General features: G+C 34.2%; 3 protein-coding genes across 3 annotated transcripts; 1 reads left to right on the top strand and 2 right to left on the bottom strand.

Annotated features, from left to right (window-relative positions):
- The first annotated feature begins 3,819 nt into the window (after positions 1–3,819).
- On the top strand, positions 3,820–5,953 carry LOC141612588 (germin-like protein). Its single transcript, XM_074431397.1, has 2 exons — positions 3,820–3,946; positions 5,391–5,953. Exons 1-2 carry the CDS (start codon positions 3,820–3,822, stop codon positions 5,951–5,953), a joined length of 690 nt encoding a protein of 229 aa, XP_074287498.1.
- Positions 5,954–7,000: 1,047 nt separating this feature from the next.
- LOC141612634 (germin-like protein) lies at positions 7,001–7,817 on the bottom strand. The gene is made up of 2 exons (XM_074431449.1): positions 7,694–7,817; positions 7,001–7,572 (listed from the first exon to the last, which is right to left on the bottom strand). Exons 1-2 carry the CDS (start codon positions 7,815–7,817, stop codon positions 7,034–7,036), a joined length of 663 nt encoding a protein of 220 aa, XP_074287550.1. The 3' UTR covers positions 7,001–7,033.
- A 1,279-nt stretch (positions 7,818–9,096) lies between these two features.
- Positions 9,097–10,175, bottom strand: LOC141612633 (putative germin-like protein 2-1). The gene is made up of 2 exons (XM_074431448.1): positions 9,967–10,175; positions 9,097–9,808 (listed from the first exon to the last, which is right to left on the bottom strand). Exons 1-2 carry the CDS (start codon positions 10,094–10,096, stop codon positions 9,264–9,266), a joined length of 675 nt encoding a protein of 224 aa, XP_074287549.1. The 5' UTR covers positions 10,097–10,175; the 3' UTR covers positions 9,097–9,263.
- Positions 10,176–17,865: the final 7,690 nt, after the last annotated feature.

Raw genomic sequence — 17,865 nt, 5'->3', positions numbered from 1 at the left:
CCCTTACCTTTCCCCCTCTTACCCTTTCTAATTTTCTTTCCCTTTTCCTTTCTCTAACCAAACGCCCCCTTACTCTTTAAACAATCTGGGGGAATAGAAACTAAACCTCAGCTCATTTCAATTCTTTCAGGACACGAGTCTTTTTTTCAACCTATTCCTAATCCAAACAATTCAGTCTTTCCGGAGATGACGTTTTTCTAAAACCTATTGTAACACCCCCTCATACCAAGGTACCTTACCAGGACTACCCCAGCATGAAAGGTTGTTACCATCTCGGTTGCCCGAGGTTAGTATATATCAAAAGCAACAGTCCAAACACATTTATTAAGGTACGGTAATTATAAAAGTTACATAGTCTCCAAAATCTAATAAACGAATTATCCAAATGGCAACAACTACCAAAACAATAACTAAAGCTCGTGATGGTGTCATCTAATCCAGCGTGGTGACTCTCCCATGATCGCCCCCAAGCTCAATAAATGTATCACTGTCACAATCACTCACCATCCCCGAATGGATCACCGCAAGTTTTACAAAACAACAACACGGGGTCAGTACTACTCAATCAATATAAGACAACAAACATTACCACCAACATCATCGATCTCACGCACAAGAAAGAATCCGACTACACACCGAAGTGTGTAGCCCTGCCAGATTACCCATCGCAACAGGTAATCCTCGCCGCCAGTGGGTGACCGCAGCCCATCCCCACCTAGTCCAGCTCATCAACGAGCGACTAACAATCCCTGTCCCTTAATGTGCACATCCCCTCCCATGGCGGGTTCCACGGAGGGCGAACTAGGGTGTGAAGCCACTCCCGCAAGTGACTCCACCACAATCACATAAACCACAGCATCATAGCTGTCACAACACCACAACCGTCACAACACAATCACCTCACCACCGTCACCACAACACCCATACTCCGATGATCAGCAGATAACAACAATTACAATACAATAGTAATCTCAATCAATTAACGATCTTGTAGGGGAAACCCTACCTTTTCGCAATCCGCTATGCTGCAATCAACCATACAAATGCATAACAAATATCACATCGTCACCTACAACAATAATCACATAATACAATTACACATTGCACAATCCCATTTTCCCCAATTCCATATATACAGTAACCCCAAAAGAATACAAATGACAAGGGAATGAAACTTACCAACAAAGAGAATAAGAGACTACACGTAAGGATCACGACGATTTGCACACACAACGAGATATGAGGATGATTAGGGAGTGATTAGGGAGAGATCGTAAAATGATTAGGGTTGGAAGTGATGTTTTAGAAACTGACGTCGAATATAAAATAACCCTAACATTCCCTAATCAAACCGATAAAATAACATTCGCCAGACCGGATACTCGGTCGAGTAAAGCTATACTCGGCCGAGTATCATCTACTCGGTCGAGTATTCTCCATACTCGGCCGAGTATTACTCGGCAGAACCAAAACAGACTCCACAATTAACACTACTCGGCCGAGTAGGCTCTACTCGGTCGAGTATACAACTTAACAAAATCCGTAGTGTTACAATCTTCCCCCCTTAAAAAGAACTTCGTCCCCGAAGTTCCAACCCAACCTATAAAACATGGACACCTAACACCAGCTCCACTAACCACGCTTACTAGATAACATATCCTCTCGGTATAGACTCCATAACATTATCGAATAACCACGAAATAATGTTTCCAATCTTGTCTCACTTCCATAACACTCAATAGCACTCAATACCAAGACAATCCACAAAAGAAGATCAACCATCAAAACGGAATGTTACACCTATTCCTAATCCGAACAAAGCCCTAACTCCCTAAGTCTTCAAATTACATATAGCTTGAATTGAAACAGTTTACTATTGCACTATTGTATTACACAAAATCTCATTGAAGACGGCACATATCCGTCACTTTAAAGTGACGGATACCATTTCCTCTCACGAATAATCCAAATAGAGGAGAGAGTGAAGCACATGAGAGTGTCCTCACCTTGTCCTCCCTATCCATTTTATGAGTGGCATTACCCGTCACTTACTCCGACCCGTCTTCAACAAGACTAACTGATTGTATTAATCAAAGTTAGACAATGGACATATTTCAAAAAAAAAAAAAATAAAAAAAAAAATAATTTGCTCGAGGATAGTGGATAGTGATTCTAGTCATGACTCAACTAATCTGGAGGAAGTGCTACTTGATGTATACATACGCAAAGCACTCGTCTTACGTAGTTACGTATTACGTTGAAGGAAGCTAATAACGTTGACCAATAAGTCTTGTTTCAGACGTTCTGAAATAAAACGGACTAAATATCACCATTTTTTTAATAGAATATAATATTTAATGACAAAAATGTTATAACTAATTTTGTCACTTTTTACCTGAAAATGATGGTAACATTTTATCAGAAAATAAATAGCACTTCCTCCGTCCCGGTCATTTGTTGTCTTTTTGTTTTGGCACAAAGACCAAGAAAAGAGGAGATAGTCAATTACTAAATGACATGTGGACTAAATTGAGTGTGAATGAGCAAATTATTCATCAAATACATTCCTAAAATAGAAAGAACAACAAATGACTGAGACACCCCAAAATGAAAAAGGACAACAAATGACCTGGACAAAGGGAGTAACATTTTATCGTAAAATGACTACATTTGATTCGTCTTATTTCAAACGGAAAATAGCCCTTCTGAGATAAGAATTTGCAAAGGTTGACTGACATATTCTGAGAATATTTTCGTAGTAGAATGTATAATTGATGGATTTCGTTGACGAGTAAGTCCACTACTTGAATGCACTATAAGAATATGATAAAATTTGACAACCATATATACTTGACGATTTGGAGTAAAATATAAGGAGGGTCGAGTATTCGACCCTTAACCTGTATAATATTACGACGAGGTTAATGACGGAACCTAAATTTAAAGTTAGGGACAAAGTATGTCAGGTGATTGATATTATCTCACATATAGCTTGTCGATAAAAAAATTGTTTTATTCTTTTTTCAAAAGAAATATAAGATGACATTATCGTATGATCGATACTGACACTCGATAGTCGATACCAAATTACCAACATGTCACACACAACATATAAATTTCATTAAAATGATCAACCATATCAAAGGACTTATAATAAGAAAGTAATACCGAATCTCAGTAATACCTAGTTGCGATACCTAGTGGACCTAATAGCATGTGATCTATAATCTTATTTTATGAAGAATGTTATCGACAACGACCCAAAATTTAGTACAACTTCCGATCAATGAAATACTCCTGTTATTATATTTTAATTATACAAATTATTGTAAACAATGTTATGGTATAATACGACAAAGGCGGCCAAAGCATTATGTGGATAATGGGCATTGTTGTTAGTCATTAACTGTGTAATATCCATTAAAAAATGTAGTCAGTTCACTTGGTATAATAATCCCAATATAATTCATGTATAGAACCGTTTTACACAGATATTAACATAAAAATAAGTCATATTTTACCTAAATAGTTCCACGAAAACACCTATCATGAACCACTATTTTCCATGATAAGTGCATTAAGGTTTTTAATACATGAATTTACGATATTTTATTATAAAACTGTTTTATAGAAGACTTATTCTGTAATCTTGGCTAATTAATTAATCTTTGTGCAACTTGGATTGTTGGGTTAAGATAATCTTATACTAATTCCCCAGGTTTGACAGTAATGTAAAATTTCTGCCTATAAAAAGGGTAATCTTTCATTCAATTTAATTATCATCCAACTTTTTGACATTATTATTCAAAGAAAAATACAATGAAAACTAGTCAAATAATCTTTGCATATGTTGCACTTTTCGCAATAATAAGCTTTGTTGCTTATGCTACTGATCCTAATCAACTTCAAGATTTTTGCGTTGGAGTCAATCAACCTCTTGATGGAGGTACATTTCTATCTCAAATCTCATTTATTTTTCATACATTCGTAACATTTGTTTTTATCTGAATTCCACATTAACGATAATCCATCCGTTCTTATTATTTATTTACCTGTTTTATTATCTGTGACAGTATTTTAATTAAAGTCGAGCAAATGATTGAGCCGAACGGAAGGAGTATATGCTTGCATATTCCAAATTTTAATGTACAAAGTATTGACTTAACTTTTTCCATAGAAAAAACTTACTACTTAATTTAAAAAAATTAATTGTGATTGGTCGTTGACCTGACTAAAATAGAATACGTAAACTATTGACCGTCATCTAGGGTGTTCATGTGCAAATTTGAAAGATAAGCCTATTGCAATAAGGGTTTTTCTAACGTGTGCCTTTAGGAGACACATTAATAACCCACATTTGGTAATATTTACAACATATTCAAATGAGATACTCAAGTATATTCTCATTTTTATCATATTTAATGAGAAAATATTGTAAATATTACCATATATGGATTATTAATGTGTACCCTTATGGCACACGTTAGAAAAACCCTTGCAATAATAATGAGTTTGTTGCTTAATTCAAGAGAAATAAACATTGTCTTTACTTTAATTGCCTAGTAATAATTTGTCTCGACATTTAGAATATGACCTCTCAAATTAAGACTATTGCACCGTTCTAGAGTTGTCTACGTGCATGAGTTTTTTCATACATAAATGTATTAAATTTACTTCTGGTTTTTTGAACCTAATAACCTAGCTAAATGTGGAAATATTCACAAGATATTCTCATGAAATATTCAGGTATATCTTATTGGTGAATATTTCCATATTAAGGTTAGAGTTTTTTGTCAAAAACTATCTAATATTTACATCATTTTCATAAATACTACCTAGTTTATAGTTTTGCGAGAAACTACCTAATATTTTTTTACTTTTGTCGAAAACTACCAAATTGAAATTAATGAGCAAATTCGACAATTTTTTTTCCAAATTAACTAAAATTCCAACAAATAAGTCAAAATTCCAATCGAATTAATCATAATTTGTCCAAATTAGCCACAATCTCAGCCAAACTAGTCAAAATTGTAGTAAAACAAATTAAAATAAATGTGTTAGTAGCTAATCAAAATAGTTGGCGGTGGTTAAGTATAGTAAATAATGTATGTTCAATGCCAAAAATAATGTTTTCGAGTTAGAATTTTGTCTAATTTGATCGGATTTTTCAATTTGGTAGTGTCTGAAAAAAGTCAAGAAAATTTAGGTAGTTTCTCGCAAAATTAAAAACTTTAGGTAGTATTTATGAAAATGATATAAAATTTAGGTAGTTTTTAACAAAAAACTCTTAAGGTTATTAAGGTGTGCTCACGTTAGAAACACCGATTTACTAATCTCTTAATTAATTGCATGCATGCTAACTATTCAATTACTCTTCTATGATGTAACAGTGTTCGTGAATGGATTATTTTGTAGAGACCCAAACCTAGTAAAACCCGAAGATTTTTTTTTATTCCGTGGACTAATTCCAGGAAACTTAGACAAATTAGGGTTCAGTGTAACCCTAGTAAGCGCAACAAACTTAGCCGGACTCAACACTCTCGGCATATCGCTTGCTCGACTCGACTTTGGTCCATTCGGCCTAAACCCGCCTCATACTCACCCTAGAGCAACCGAGGTCTTTACCGTCTTAGAAGGTACCTTCCTTGTCGGGTTTGTGACGTCTAACCTAGCAAATAATGGTGGAAACAAGCTTTTTGCAAAGGTTCTTAACAAAGGTGATGTATTTGTGTTCCCTCAAGGTTTAATTCATTTTCAATTCAACATTGGAAATTATCCTGGTTCTGGGATTTCGGGTTTAAGTAGCCAAAATCCCGGTGTTATTACGATTGCTAACGCGGTGTTTGGGTCCAATCCACCTATCTCGGTCGATGTTCTGGCTAAGGCCTTTAATTTGGACCCTAATACGGTTAAGTATCTTCAAGCTCAATTTGGCATGCCAGGAGGTTACTAGATCCATGGAGTAAAGAGCGAACTTATATAGTAATTGTATGTTTGTTGAATAAGTGAAGTGGTGTGTACGTTCTTATTATTATGCATGGTGGATTTTAATTAGATCCTAATATAGTCATGTTGTGTACACGACGTAAAATTAGGGCATGTATGTAATATAAGGCAAAATGGCTTGTAAGATGATGATGTCAACTAAGAAATATTAAGTTTTGAGTACGAAATGGTTTGAATGTTATAAATATTATGTTTCGAGACAAAAATATGATCTCTTAATCCTAGTTATTTGTTTATCATTGTTTAAAATTACCTTTAACGAGAAGCATAAAAGATAAAGAAAATAATTGATCGGAGTAACTAATTAATAAAAAGTACTTGTAAGCTTAGTGGTTTCTTCGATATCAATTACCTTAGTTGAAAAAGTCATGAGAGATTGACCTGAACTAAAATCCCTTCAGCATCAAAATAATCTTTGCTTGTGACTTTCTTTACACGAAAAGAAAATATGGTCACATTGATATTTGATAATATATACTTCCTCGGTTTCAATTAATTATTACCTCACTTTAATTAAAATATCATTTGAAAAAATAAAAATAAAAATAAAAATAAAATAAATATTGGGATCAAGGGCGTATTATGTCTTAATTTGAGAATTACTAATGTGATGCTTTAGAACTTTGAACACCTTAAATTGTATGCGTCCCTAGGAACATTTGAAGGTGAAAAATCAAAAGCTTAAGCCGATGATTGAAATACCAAGATTAATTTTATACTCTAATACTTAAATCTTATACCAAATAGAGTGTTAGTAGAGTGGTTGGCAAAACTGTTAAATAACCAATAACATAAATTTTTAATTATTCCATCTTTATATGAAGAAAAATAACATTGCATTCAATTACACTATCTCGATCTATTGAGCAACTCTTTATTTGGACATATAATAACAAAAGTATTCGAAACCCTATATACTTCCTCCGTCCAAATCATCTATTTACTACGTTTGATTAAATATCCCTTAAACAGAATAAAACTAAAATGTAAAAAAATGATTGGAACGGTGAGAGTATACTCTGTATATCTAAATCAACCTAGATTGAATTTCCTTGATCAATTTCTCATCCAAGTCAAAAGCTTTGCTCAAGACATCAGCTCGAATAGGCGGGTTTGCACCGAATACAGAGTTAGCCATCACCCCCGGGTTTTGGCTACTGAACGCGTGCATAGACACCGCGGCAGTATCACCAATATTAAGCTCAAAATGAATAAGACCTTGTGGGGAAACAAATACATCTCCTTTGTTAAGCACCTTTGTAAAAAACTTGTTTTCGCCATTTGGAAGGTCAGACGTGACAAAACCAACGAAAAGGGTTCCCTCCAACATGGTTTGGACTTGGGTGCCACGTGGGTGAATATGAGGTCCATTTAAGCCACCAGGTGCAATATCGACCCTAGCCAATGATATTCCGAGGGTGTTTAGGCCCGGTAACACGGTTGCATTCACTAGTGTTACGTGTGAACCAAGCCGGGTGTTTGTATTCCCGGCTAATAGTCCTTTGAATAGGAAATCGTCTGCTGTTACGTCCATTGGATTCTTGCAAAATCGTCCATTCACAAATACTGCATAAAATAAGAACCACGTAATTTCAGACCATTTGTTTATCTTTGATTAAAATGATAACGCCAATAATAAATATAAAAGATAAATAAATGCATGAGACAATACAGAAAGAGTATTTACATGCATCGTTAGGATCATCGACTCCAACACAAAAGTCTTGAAGCGGGGTTAGATCGCTAGCATGTGTCACATAACTAGAAAGAACTAATATCGTTACGTAAACAAGCATGTTACAAGGCGCCATCGATTAATTATCAAATTTTTGCAACGGAAATTTGAGTGATAATCTGTATAATTGAGAATGTTAATTACTTAATTATGAAATAATTGCAATGTATGGTTTTTTTTTCAATAGTAAGGTAAATTTACTATTGATCACTTTTGTTATGTTTGAATAAGTCCAAAATTATGTGATGATTCAACATGAATACAATATTAAGAGACGGGTGACGACGCCATAATCGACTATTCGACTGTAATTCGTAAGGTATGATGTCTTTTACATCTCAACTGTGTAACATGTGGCATGGTAATTTTATTTAAATGTCACCTTGTGTTGAATTCCAAATTATTCCACTCTAAATATCGACCACATGTTAGAAAAACCCTTTCTGAAATATGATGTTTTAGTTTTCGCTACCATATAAAACTTTATTATGATTCTTTTGTTTTTAAGTCCGTTTTTCGGCTTAATTCCAGAGGACGATCATGATTTCTATATCCTAGTTATTTGTTTATCTTTGTTTAAATATTCAAAGAGAAAACAGAATTGTTTGGATGGAGGAAATAATCAAGTTAGACTTGTAAGCTTAGTGGTTTCTTTCCTTAACGGAACTATGGTTACTATTATTAGACCTGGTAAAACTGACCTACTTCAAATAACCCTACCCAGCAAGACCAGAATTTAACCCATAACCCGACATGACCTAACCTTATCCCATTTGATTCGAAATGTTTTTTTTATCTCATACTAAGTTACTAACCATTAACCCTAAATAAATAACTTAATAACAACACACTAAAAAATAACCCGAATATGAAATACACAACCCTGTCAGTCAAAACCTGAATTATTACCAACACGAATAACTCGTCCCGAATGACCCGTGTGCACGTGCCAGGTCTAAGTCTATGATGGTTATTGTTACTCCGTATTTTAGTTTTGTGGATTAATAACTAGTATAGCAACCCGTGCTACAGCACGATAATTTTATAAAGATAATTCTAGAGATTTAGTGTATTAATATTATTTTAATAAATTGAATATGAATTTAATTTAATATAAATGTACTTTTATATATAAAACGTAACCATAAAAAATATTCCATATAGAACTATTCAATTTTAAATTTTAGTTGGTTGATATATACGCTATACTTCTATTGCGGTATTACCCTTTTAATTTTCGCCTTAATTTATTATTTCAAACGTTCATTATAGAACTATTCAATTTTAAATTTTAGAGGCAATCTTACAAATATGGATGGCAAATATGATAGTATAGTGGTTGGCAAACATGCATGTAAAATAACCAATAATAACTTTAATTTTTATTCTATCATTATATATAATGGAAAAAAAATACATCGATTTCAATTACATTATCTCAATATATTGAGGAACTCTTTAATTTATTTGGCCATAATATAGTATTGGGAAACATATATAGTACGGAGTATATACTATATATCTAGAACTTAGATTGAAGGTCCTTAACCAATTTCTCATCCAACTGAAAGGCTTTGCTCAAGACATCAACCGATATAGGCGGCTTTGTACCGAATACAGAGTTAGCCACAGTTGTCACTCCCGGGTTTTGGCTGCTCAGCGCAACCAAAGACACTGCGGGAGTGTCACCAATATTCATTTCAAAATGAATAAGACCTTGTGGGAAAACAAATACGTCTCCCTTGTTAAGCACCTTAGTAAAAAACTTGTTTTCATTATTTGCAAGATTAGACGTGACAAAACCAACGTAAAGGGTCCCCTCAAGTACAGTTTGGACTTGGGTGCCACGTGGATGTATATGAGGCGGATTTAAACCATGGGGTGCAAAGTCGACCCTAGCCAATGATACGCCGAGGGTGTTTAGGCCCGGGAATAGAGTTGCATTCACTAGTGTTACGTGTGAGCCAAGCCTATTGTTTGTATCCCCGGCTATGTCTAGTCCTTTGAATAGGAAATCGTCTGCTGTCACGTCCATTGGATTCTTGCAAAATCGACCATTCACAAACACTGCATAAAACAAACGATCACATAATAATAATTGTTAATTTCACGTTATTTGTTCATCACAAACTAGTTTCAGATCATTTATTTACTTTTAATTAAGGTTCTCTTAATATATATAAAAAGTAAATAAATGCATGAGACGGAAAATTAAAAGTACATACATGCATCTTTAGGATCATCTACCCCAACACAGAAATCTTGTAGCTGACTTGGATCAGTTGCATGGGCTACATAACTAGAAAGAACTAATATAGTTATGTAAACAAGAATATTATTACAAGGTGCCATCATAAAATTTAATTTTCACAACGTAAATTCGTAAATTCGAATAAATAATGTGTATAAATAAACTTATAAAGATGTTGCTTATGAATTTTTTTGAGTTGCAACGTATGGTTTTATAGTAAGGTAATAAGTTCATTAAGTCCTGCATTAATATTTATTACTGTATTATGTTTGAATTAGTCCAAAATTATGCGAAGATTCTACATGAAATTATAACAATAATGTCAAGATGCTCGTGTAAGCAACGAAAATAGTCTTGCATGCATTCAAGTTTCAACATGACTATGGAAGTATTTCTATGGGTTTTTTTTTGGTCAAATGAGGCGCAAGACTAATATAATACTCCTCTGTTCCGGTTATTTGTTTTCTTTTTTCATATTAGGGTGTCTCAATTATTTGTTGTCCTTCCTATTTTAAGAATGAATTTGATGAACAATTTGATCATTCATACTCAATTTGTTCCACTTGTCATTTAGTAATAGGCCCCTTACTCTTTCATTGATCTTTGTGCCAAAATTAAACGATAACAATTGACCGGGACGGCCGGACGGAGGGAGTACGCTTCTTTCCTGTGGCCTATTGCCACGAGATCTCAGTCTTAAACATCGATCACTTACATCAGGCTAATGTCAAGAAACCATCTCAACCAAAAGTTTACGCTGATGGTTAGAGCCCAAATCGTTTTATACTCTAACACGCCCCTCACACGAATGCCCTTTAATTTGGGCTTGAAGTATATATGGATGTAACTGCAGCCTGCAGGCCTCTCCGCACCTGATGCTAATATTTCACTTTAGAACTGAGGAGGGTGGGATTCGAACCCGTGACATTTGGTCACACTGGCTCTGATACCATGTCAAAAAATCTCTTTGTGCCAAAACCAAAGGACAACAATTGATCGAGACGGAAGGAGTATGTTATTTCAGCTGTATAAGTGGCTTGTTAATTCTCTCTTTAATGTGAAAATGTCGATCAATCTAAAATTTATGCACCATCGACTAAGATGGGTCCTTAATTAACTCCGTATTTGTTAAGTTGTTGTTCCTCAAGTCTTGAAGTGGGTACAAGTATTAGGTAGATTCGTACATCTAATATAATTAATTTGTTTGAAAAACTAATGAAATTGTTTTACGAAGTATATTAAACTTAATTTTAATTCAGTTTAATTAGTTGAATTGTATTACATTCACTTCAGATTAAATGGTTACGGTCCAAAAAAATCGAGGCCGAAGTTTGATACTAGATTATCATCATGCAGTTATGTCTAACTGAATAAACATAAATTGTTGTCTAAGACCACTTTAGTTATAACTACTCCAATAATTAAAAGTTAAATAGACTAGTTAATTAACTTGTAAAAAAATATTTTAGTTTAATAACCTAAAATTTTATATTGATAACTTATATATTTAAATATCGTAGTTTTCATTATAAAATGTCGATTTATTAAAATAAAATTAAAATATAAATAAATTAAATGCTATATGTGAGGTTCTCTTCTTTTAGATCAGTCTTATGTTATAACACGAACTTATAGAAGAGTTATTGTTACATAAATTACCATGCTAATCAATTCGGCCCGAAGTTATATAGGCCCAATTATCTTCACGTTTTGTCTACTGTAATCTAAGGAGCCCAACACTAAGGGTGTTCACCGGACTGGACCGGATAAACCCGCGGACCGGATAACCACATATCCAAAGAACGGGGACCGGAACCTTATAAGTCCGGTATTTTCCGGGTTTAAACCGGACCAGTAGTACTTTACAAGGTAAATTGAGTTTTATTTTTTAATTTGGACCGGACTGGATCGGAGACCGGTCACCATATTTTTTGGGACACGGAGACCGAACCGGTATGCATCCGGTCTGGAACGAACCGGACCGGTTGGTCGGGGTCGATCCGATTTACCAGGGCCACTTTTTGTTAATCTTGTCGTGGCTCATGCCTCATCAATTGTGTACTATACTTGTGTCTAATACCAAAAAAAAAAATTGGTCCGGCTCGGCAAGTAAGCTACCGTGTCATATCATGACGTGCATGCCGACTATGATGCCCGTTAATCCGTTATATGCGTGGGTTGTGTCATTGTGGGCTACCTGTTGGGCCGAACTAATTCGGCCTAAAAGGTTGATCATATATATACTTCTTTTGATAAAATTGCTCATTTATAGTGAAAGAAAATTTGCACTCATCGATATAAAAGTAGTAGTACTACATCATACTAGTAAGTTTTATCAAATTAATCATTTTTATTATCGCACTTTAAAATAAAAAAAGTTGAATAAATATTCTATTAAGCATTTTAATTACAACCGGTCGTGATTACCAAATGATCAACATGGACTACCGTATCAATTCGTGTCGGTCCGTAGTTTTTTTTTTCAAAAAACTATTAATAATGGTGTTTACACCAATAACAATAATTATGGACTATAGAGTTTACTACTATTATTACTATTGTTCTATACTCCGAAACTAAAGAACACTAGTCTTATTTAATTAATTAATTATTAATCAAAACAAAAACGGATAATGAATAATAAGATAGTCAATGAATTGGTAGGTGCAGGGTGCAGCTACACGAATAAATTACTCGTACAAATTATAGAATAAAAATTATATTAATAATATTATAATAGAGTACCGCTATTCTAGTCATACTAGTCTTGTAAATTATTATATTACGATTAACGAATAAGACATAAAACCTTAATAAAAAACCAAAACCGTTATACGTTGACTAATGGTCTTACTTAGAGGTGGCTAATATCACGGGCCAGCTTGGTCTGGCTCGTGTTCACGAGCCCTTTTTTAGTGGTCTGGTGAAAGACCGTGCTGGCCCACCATTCTTACAGGCCGGTTTACGACTCCAATTTAAGACCGTGACCCGCATTGACTTCTAAAAAAATTAAGAAAGAGTATATCGAATCGGGTCATGTTTAGCTAAAAATTTTTATTTTCGTTTTCTAGTTTACTCTATATGATTATTGACTATGTTAATAGTCTGTCCCGGCTGAAATTTCTCACTCCCATAACGTAAAATCCTGGCTTTATAACTGAGAACCGACGACTAAGCCACATGCCTATTTCTACAATCACGGGATACCAGAAACAAAAATGGACTGTATGCAACCATAAACATTCAGTTCGGACATATTTAATCAGGTAAATTCGACTTAGGGGTCAAATTTGAGTCCTCGATTCAGGTGTCGAAATGGGTACGAGTCGAGTTATTTGGATCAAATCCAAAAGTGAAGACAGACTTATATACTTAATAGTCGATGTTTTGAATAAAACCTAATCACTTGACACCCGATCCGAATATGGCCTGGCTCGAATCTCATCTGCTCTGATATTGACCCGACTCAAACCTTATTTGCTCTGATATTGACCCAACGCGACTCGAACCTGCATCGAACCAATATATCTACAACCGATTAAAAGTGGAAATCGAATCCAACCTGAATTGAACCGAACTGAAATCGAAAATAAAAGTTCACCGAAATAACCTAATTCAAAAGAAACCGAACCGACACTAATCCGATTGACCCGTTTACCAGTTCTAGACAGCCTAGACAGGTATGTGAAGCAATTTGTCTAAGTTGACTTCTGATTCTAAACGTGTTAAAAACATGATAGGCACTAACCAAAAAACTTTTACTCGGACACTTACAAAAAATCTAAGTTCAATTTGATTTTGTTTAATACCATTATAACTTAAAATCTTTCACCACCTTATTTTATTTTCATCTTTATTTTAATCGAGCTTAAAAATTATCTTAAATTAAAACCGTCTTAAATAAGTATTAATTTTTATAATGATGGTGATTGTTTTTCACCAAATGAAAATGTTAATGATTGTTGTAAGTTGACAATATTTTACTAGCAATCATAAAATAATCTCAGTTCATATCATTATAAACCATGGCTTATATAAAAACTTCTCCTACATTATCAATCTATCATCCTTCCACAACCTCAACAAACCTCAAATGTCTACCAAAAATCCCCTCCGTAGTAAAATCCACCGTCGCATTCGCTTTGTCGTCAGTACATTACTGACGCTAGCGCTTGCGTCCGTAATCACATGGGTATTAGTCTCGATCCACGAACCTCAAGCAAAACTCACAAAAATCACCCTACGTAAAGTCAACGATAGCTACTCAAAACTCTACATACAAATGCAAGTAATTAATCAAAATTATTTCCGAGGATTTAATTACACCGGCGGCTGGGTTGAACCCTTTTACGTGACTGTGGACGATTATTGGGATCTTACCTATACCGATGCACCTATTGAGTACCACGGGTTCAGAAAAACATTAAATTGGAATTTTACGTACGATCTCACGGTACGTAAAATGGATTGGACTTTGTACCCGCCTTTATTGAAAAATAAGACGAGCCATATTTATGTCTCCGTATATCTTTCTTATGTTTACAAAATTTTATTTTGGAATCCTGAGAGTACGTATTATCAATGGGTAGACGCTAACGCGTACCTTAATAGTAATTTGGATTTCGAAGGAGTTTCCTATTTCAATACCACCAAGGATCTCACCTTGGCATTTTAGTTCGGGTACGTATGCCCGGTATTTGGTTTTGGTTCGATTTGAATTGGGTTTTTCTTGTTTTATGGTTCGGGGTTGGATTGAGTTAAGTTTGTTAGCTGGTTGACTTTTTTAAGGTTACACAACATGTTATTAAAGTCGTAGTTTTATTTTTTGGCGTAATTAAAAACGTAGATTTAAGTTATGTCGATCTGATTTTCAATGTATATATATATCTATATATGTATCTATATTATTGATATACTTTGAGTGTTTGTGTATGTATATATATGTTCAAAACACTTCGTTCATATGATGATACTCCGTATAAGTTTGAGGTCGGAGCTCGATCGAATCCTAATATTGACATGATATTAGCAATTCCTTAATTAATTCATTGGAATGAGTTGATCATTACGTTACTTATTTTTTGTGACTAGGATCGGAGTATCCCCTACCTGGGCGACTATCTTGTTTGGGATACAAACGTCAACTTAACGGTTAATAAATTTCTCCTCAATTTGTTTTATTTTTCATTTACAAGAATCAGAAATCGAATTTCTATTAATTTCAATATTTACACTATTTTTTTGGTATGAAACCGGTAACCTTACACAAATGTTTGCAATTAAATAGCCTCTTCTAATTGGCCATCGATCCGAGAATAATACCCCCTCCGTCCCGGTCATTTGTTGTCCTTTTTCATTTTTGGGTGTCACGGTCATTTGTTGTCCTTTCTATTTTAAGAATGAACTTGATGAGTAATTTGATCATTCTCAATCAATTTGTTCCACTTGTCATTTAATTATTGGTCCTCTCCTTTTTCCTTGGTCTTTGTGTCAAAACTAAAGGACAACAATTGACCGGGACGGAGGGAGTATAACACTGTGAATACTGAATCACAAAATTTCATTGAAGACGGGCGATATCCGTCATAAGCTTGTGACGGATACCGTTTCCTCTCACAAAATGCCCATTGAGAGGTGAATGGGAAGCACATGGGGAGTGCCCCACCTTATCCCCTCTCCCTTTTTGTGAGAGGTCATAAACTTGTAACGGGATTAGCCCGTCACAAATAAGACTAGCTGATACTGAATATGGCATGACAAATGACAACCAATATCCATACATATATTCGGGTATAAGATACTGACAACTTACAAGTGACAATGATAATCAGGACAAATTAATAAATAAATATATTAATGAAGGATTTTTCTAAAATGATAATTCAGTTCAGTTTATATAAGTTTAGTTAAGCTCGTATAAATTTAGTTCAGCAAATTAAAGTTCAAAAAAACAGGGTCTAAGAGTACTCTATATTAAACCGACCAAACCCGAATAATATGTGGTTAGTTTGGTAATCATCAACATCAACCCATGGTTGAGGATCCTCTCCATTATATGCAAAGAAATGGAGCTCCATTAGGACCACTACTTATTAACGATCCAAATTAAATCTTGAGACAATCTAACGATCGAGGTTGTCACTGCGAAGCTATATTAAAGGTGCACGGGTTCGATTGAATTAATAATACGATTAAAATTATTTACCCATTACGAAATTAGTTAGCATATTAATGATCTAGGTCTAATAAATGCTATTTTTTACTATTTGTCGAAATTGTGGTATTGACCTTGTATATATTTTGTTTATGTAGGTGCCGAGTGGCGACTCAAATGAAAACCGAGTGACAGTAGTGGATCAAGACGGGCCTCAAAGGTTGTATCTCGTGGGCTATTTTGCTGGGCTTGTAATACCCGTTTATAGTTATAGACAGATAGTGTTCCTCTAAAAATTAAAGTGGATAGTGCAAATGGGACAGTCTATAATTAGAATTTGTGACCAAAATAAGGATCCCTTCTCAGTTCTTCAATCACATGAGCCGATACCTCGGAAAATAAAACAACAAATAGTAATATAGAATTCTCAAAAATAATTCATTATTTTCGATAATCATACTAAAACTACTAATTACTAATTATATATAGAATGAAGTGAGTTATTTAAAGAAATATTTCATTGGTAAACAAAATCGGACCAAATAGAAGGTATAAATAGGGGTAAAACGATGTAAATATTCTAGAGTACGTTATCATTGGACATATTAAGACTTAATGAAAACACACAATGATACGACTTTTATTCAAATTAGCGGACAATACGACAACATCAAGATTACAAATAAAAATACACAAGACAAGTACAATAAGGAGTAATACATAGTACTCATTATTTGAACACCATTTATTCATTACATTAATATTAGAGAATATATTATTAGGATTATGTATTAGAGAATATTAATAATATATTCTCTAATAGTAATTCAATAGCGATCTAATAATATATTCTCTAATATATAGTTAATTCAACAGCGGTTCATGATGGCAATATCGTAGGGGATGCAAGTCCTCAATATTGGGATTAAACTACGGTTGCATATACACCTTCCGCAACACTCCCTATCGTTCGAGCAACGCTCACTAATCCCCTTGCAGGTAAGGGGTTGGACATATGCATCATCGAGCATTATGCTCATCAGGGGATTAAATTGACGAGTAGCAATTGCGGGTTTAGGGATGGTGGCTAACACTAAAATGGCCAACAACGCCACCATACTAACCACCTTCATATTCTTCTTCATCTCCATATCGACCGATGACACACTTTGGATTTTTTTTCTTTTTTAGTTTGTTTGTGTTTTGTATATATTTTGCCAAGTTTGGGAACCTTTTTATAGCCATGTTGGGCAAGTTGCAAGGCTACAATTGACAAAACTACCCTCTTTTCGTAAAAACTGGCATAAATTCTTATTGAAGATAGACATTATCCTTTATAAGCTGAAAATGGATAATACACCAAAAATTAAAATATGCAGGTGGCAAATTAATATATTGGGAATTAAATTGAGCACTCCACTTGTCCTACCACTTGTATATTATAAGAGGGACACTATCCAATATCCATCTCCAGTTAGCAAGTAGACTATACAACCAGTTGTACAGGTTGTATAGTACAGAATCCGAGCTTTATAAAACATAACTCGAGCTAATACTTACAAATTATGAGCTTTATTTGAAAGAATCTGAGTTCCATTATAAAAGGGTGAACGGGAAGTGGCAAATAAGCCCCAAAAAATTATAATGAAACTCAAAAAAATAATATATGTAAGCTCAATTAGATTTTAATATTTGACATCGAAAAATTAAAATATAAAT

This window comes from Silene latifolia, chromosome 11, assembly GCF_048544455.1.
Source record: "Silene latifolia isolate original U9 population chromosome 11, ASM4854445v1, whole genome shotgun sequence".
NCBI classification, from domain to species: Eukaryota; Viridiplantae; Streptophyta; class Magnoliopsida; order Caryophyllales; family Caryophyllaceae; genus Silene; species Silene latifolia.
The sequence above is the reverse complement of the archived record's forward strand: the minus strand, read 5'-3'. Positions and strand labels throughout refer to the sequence as shown.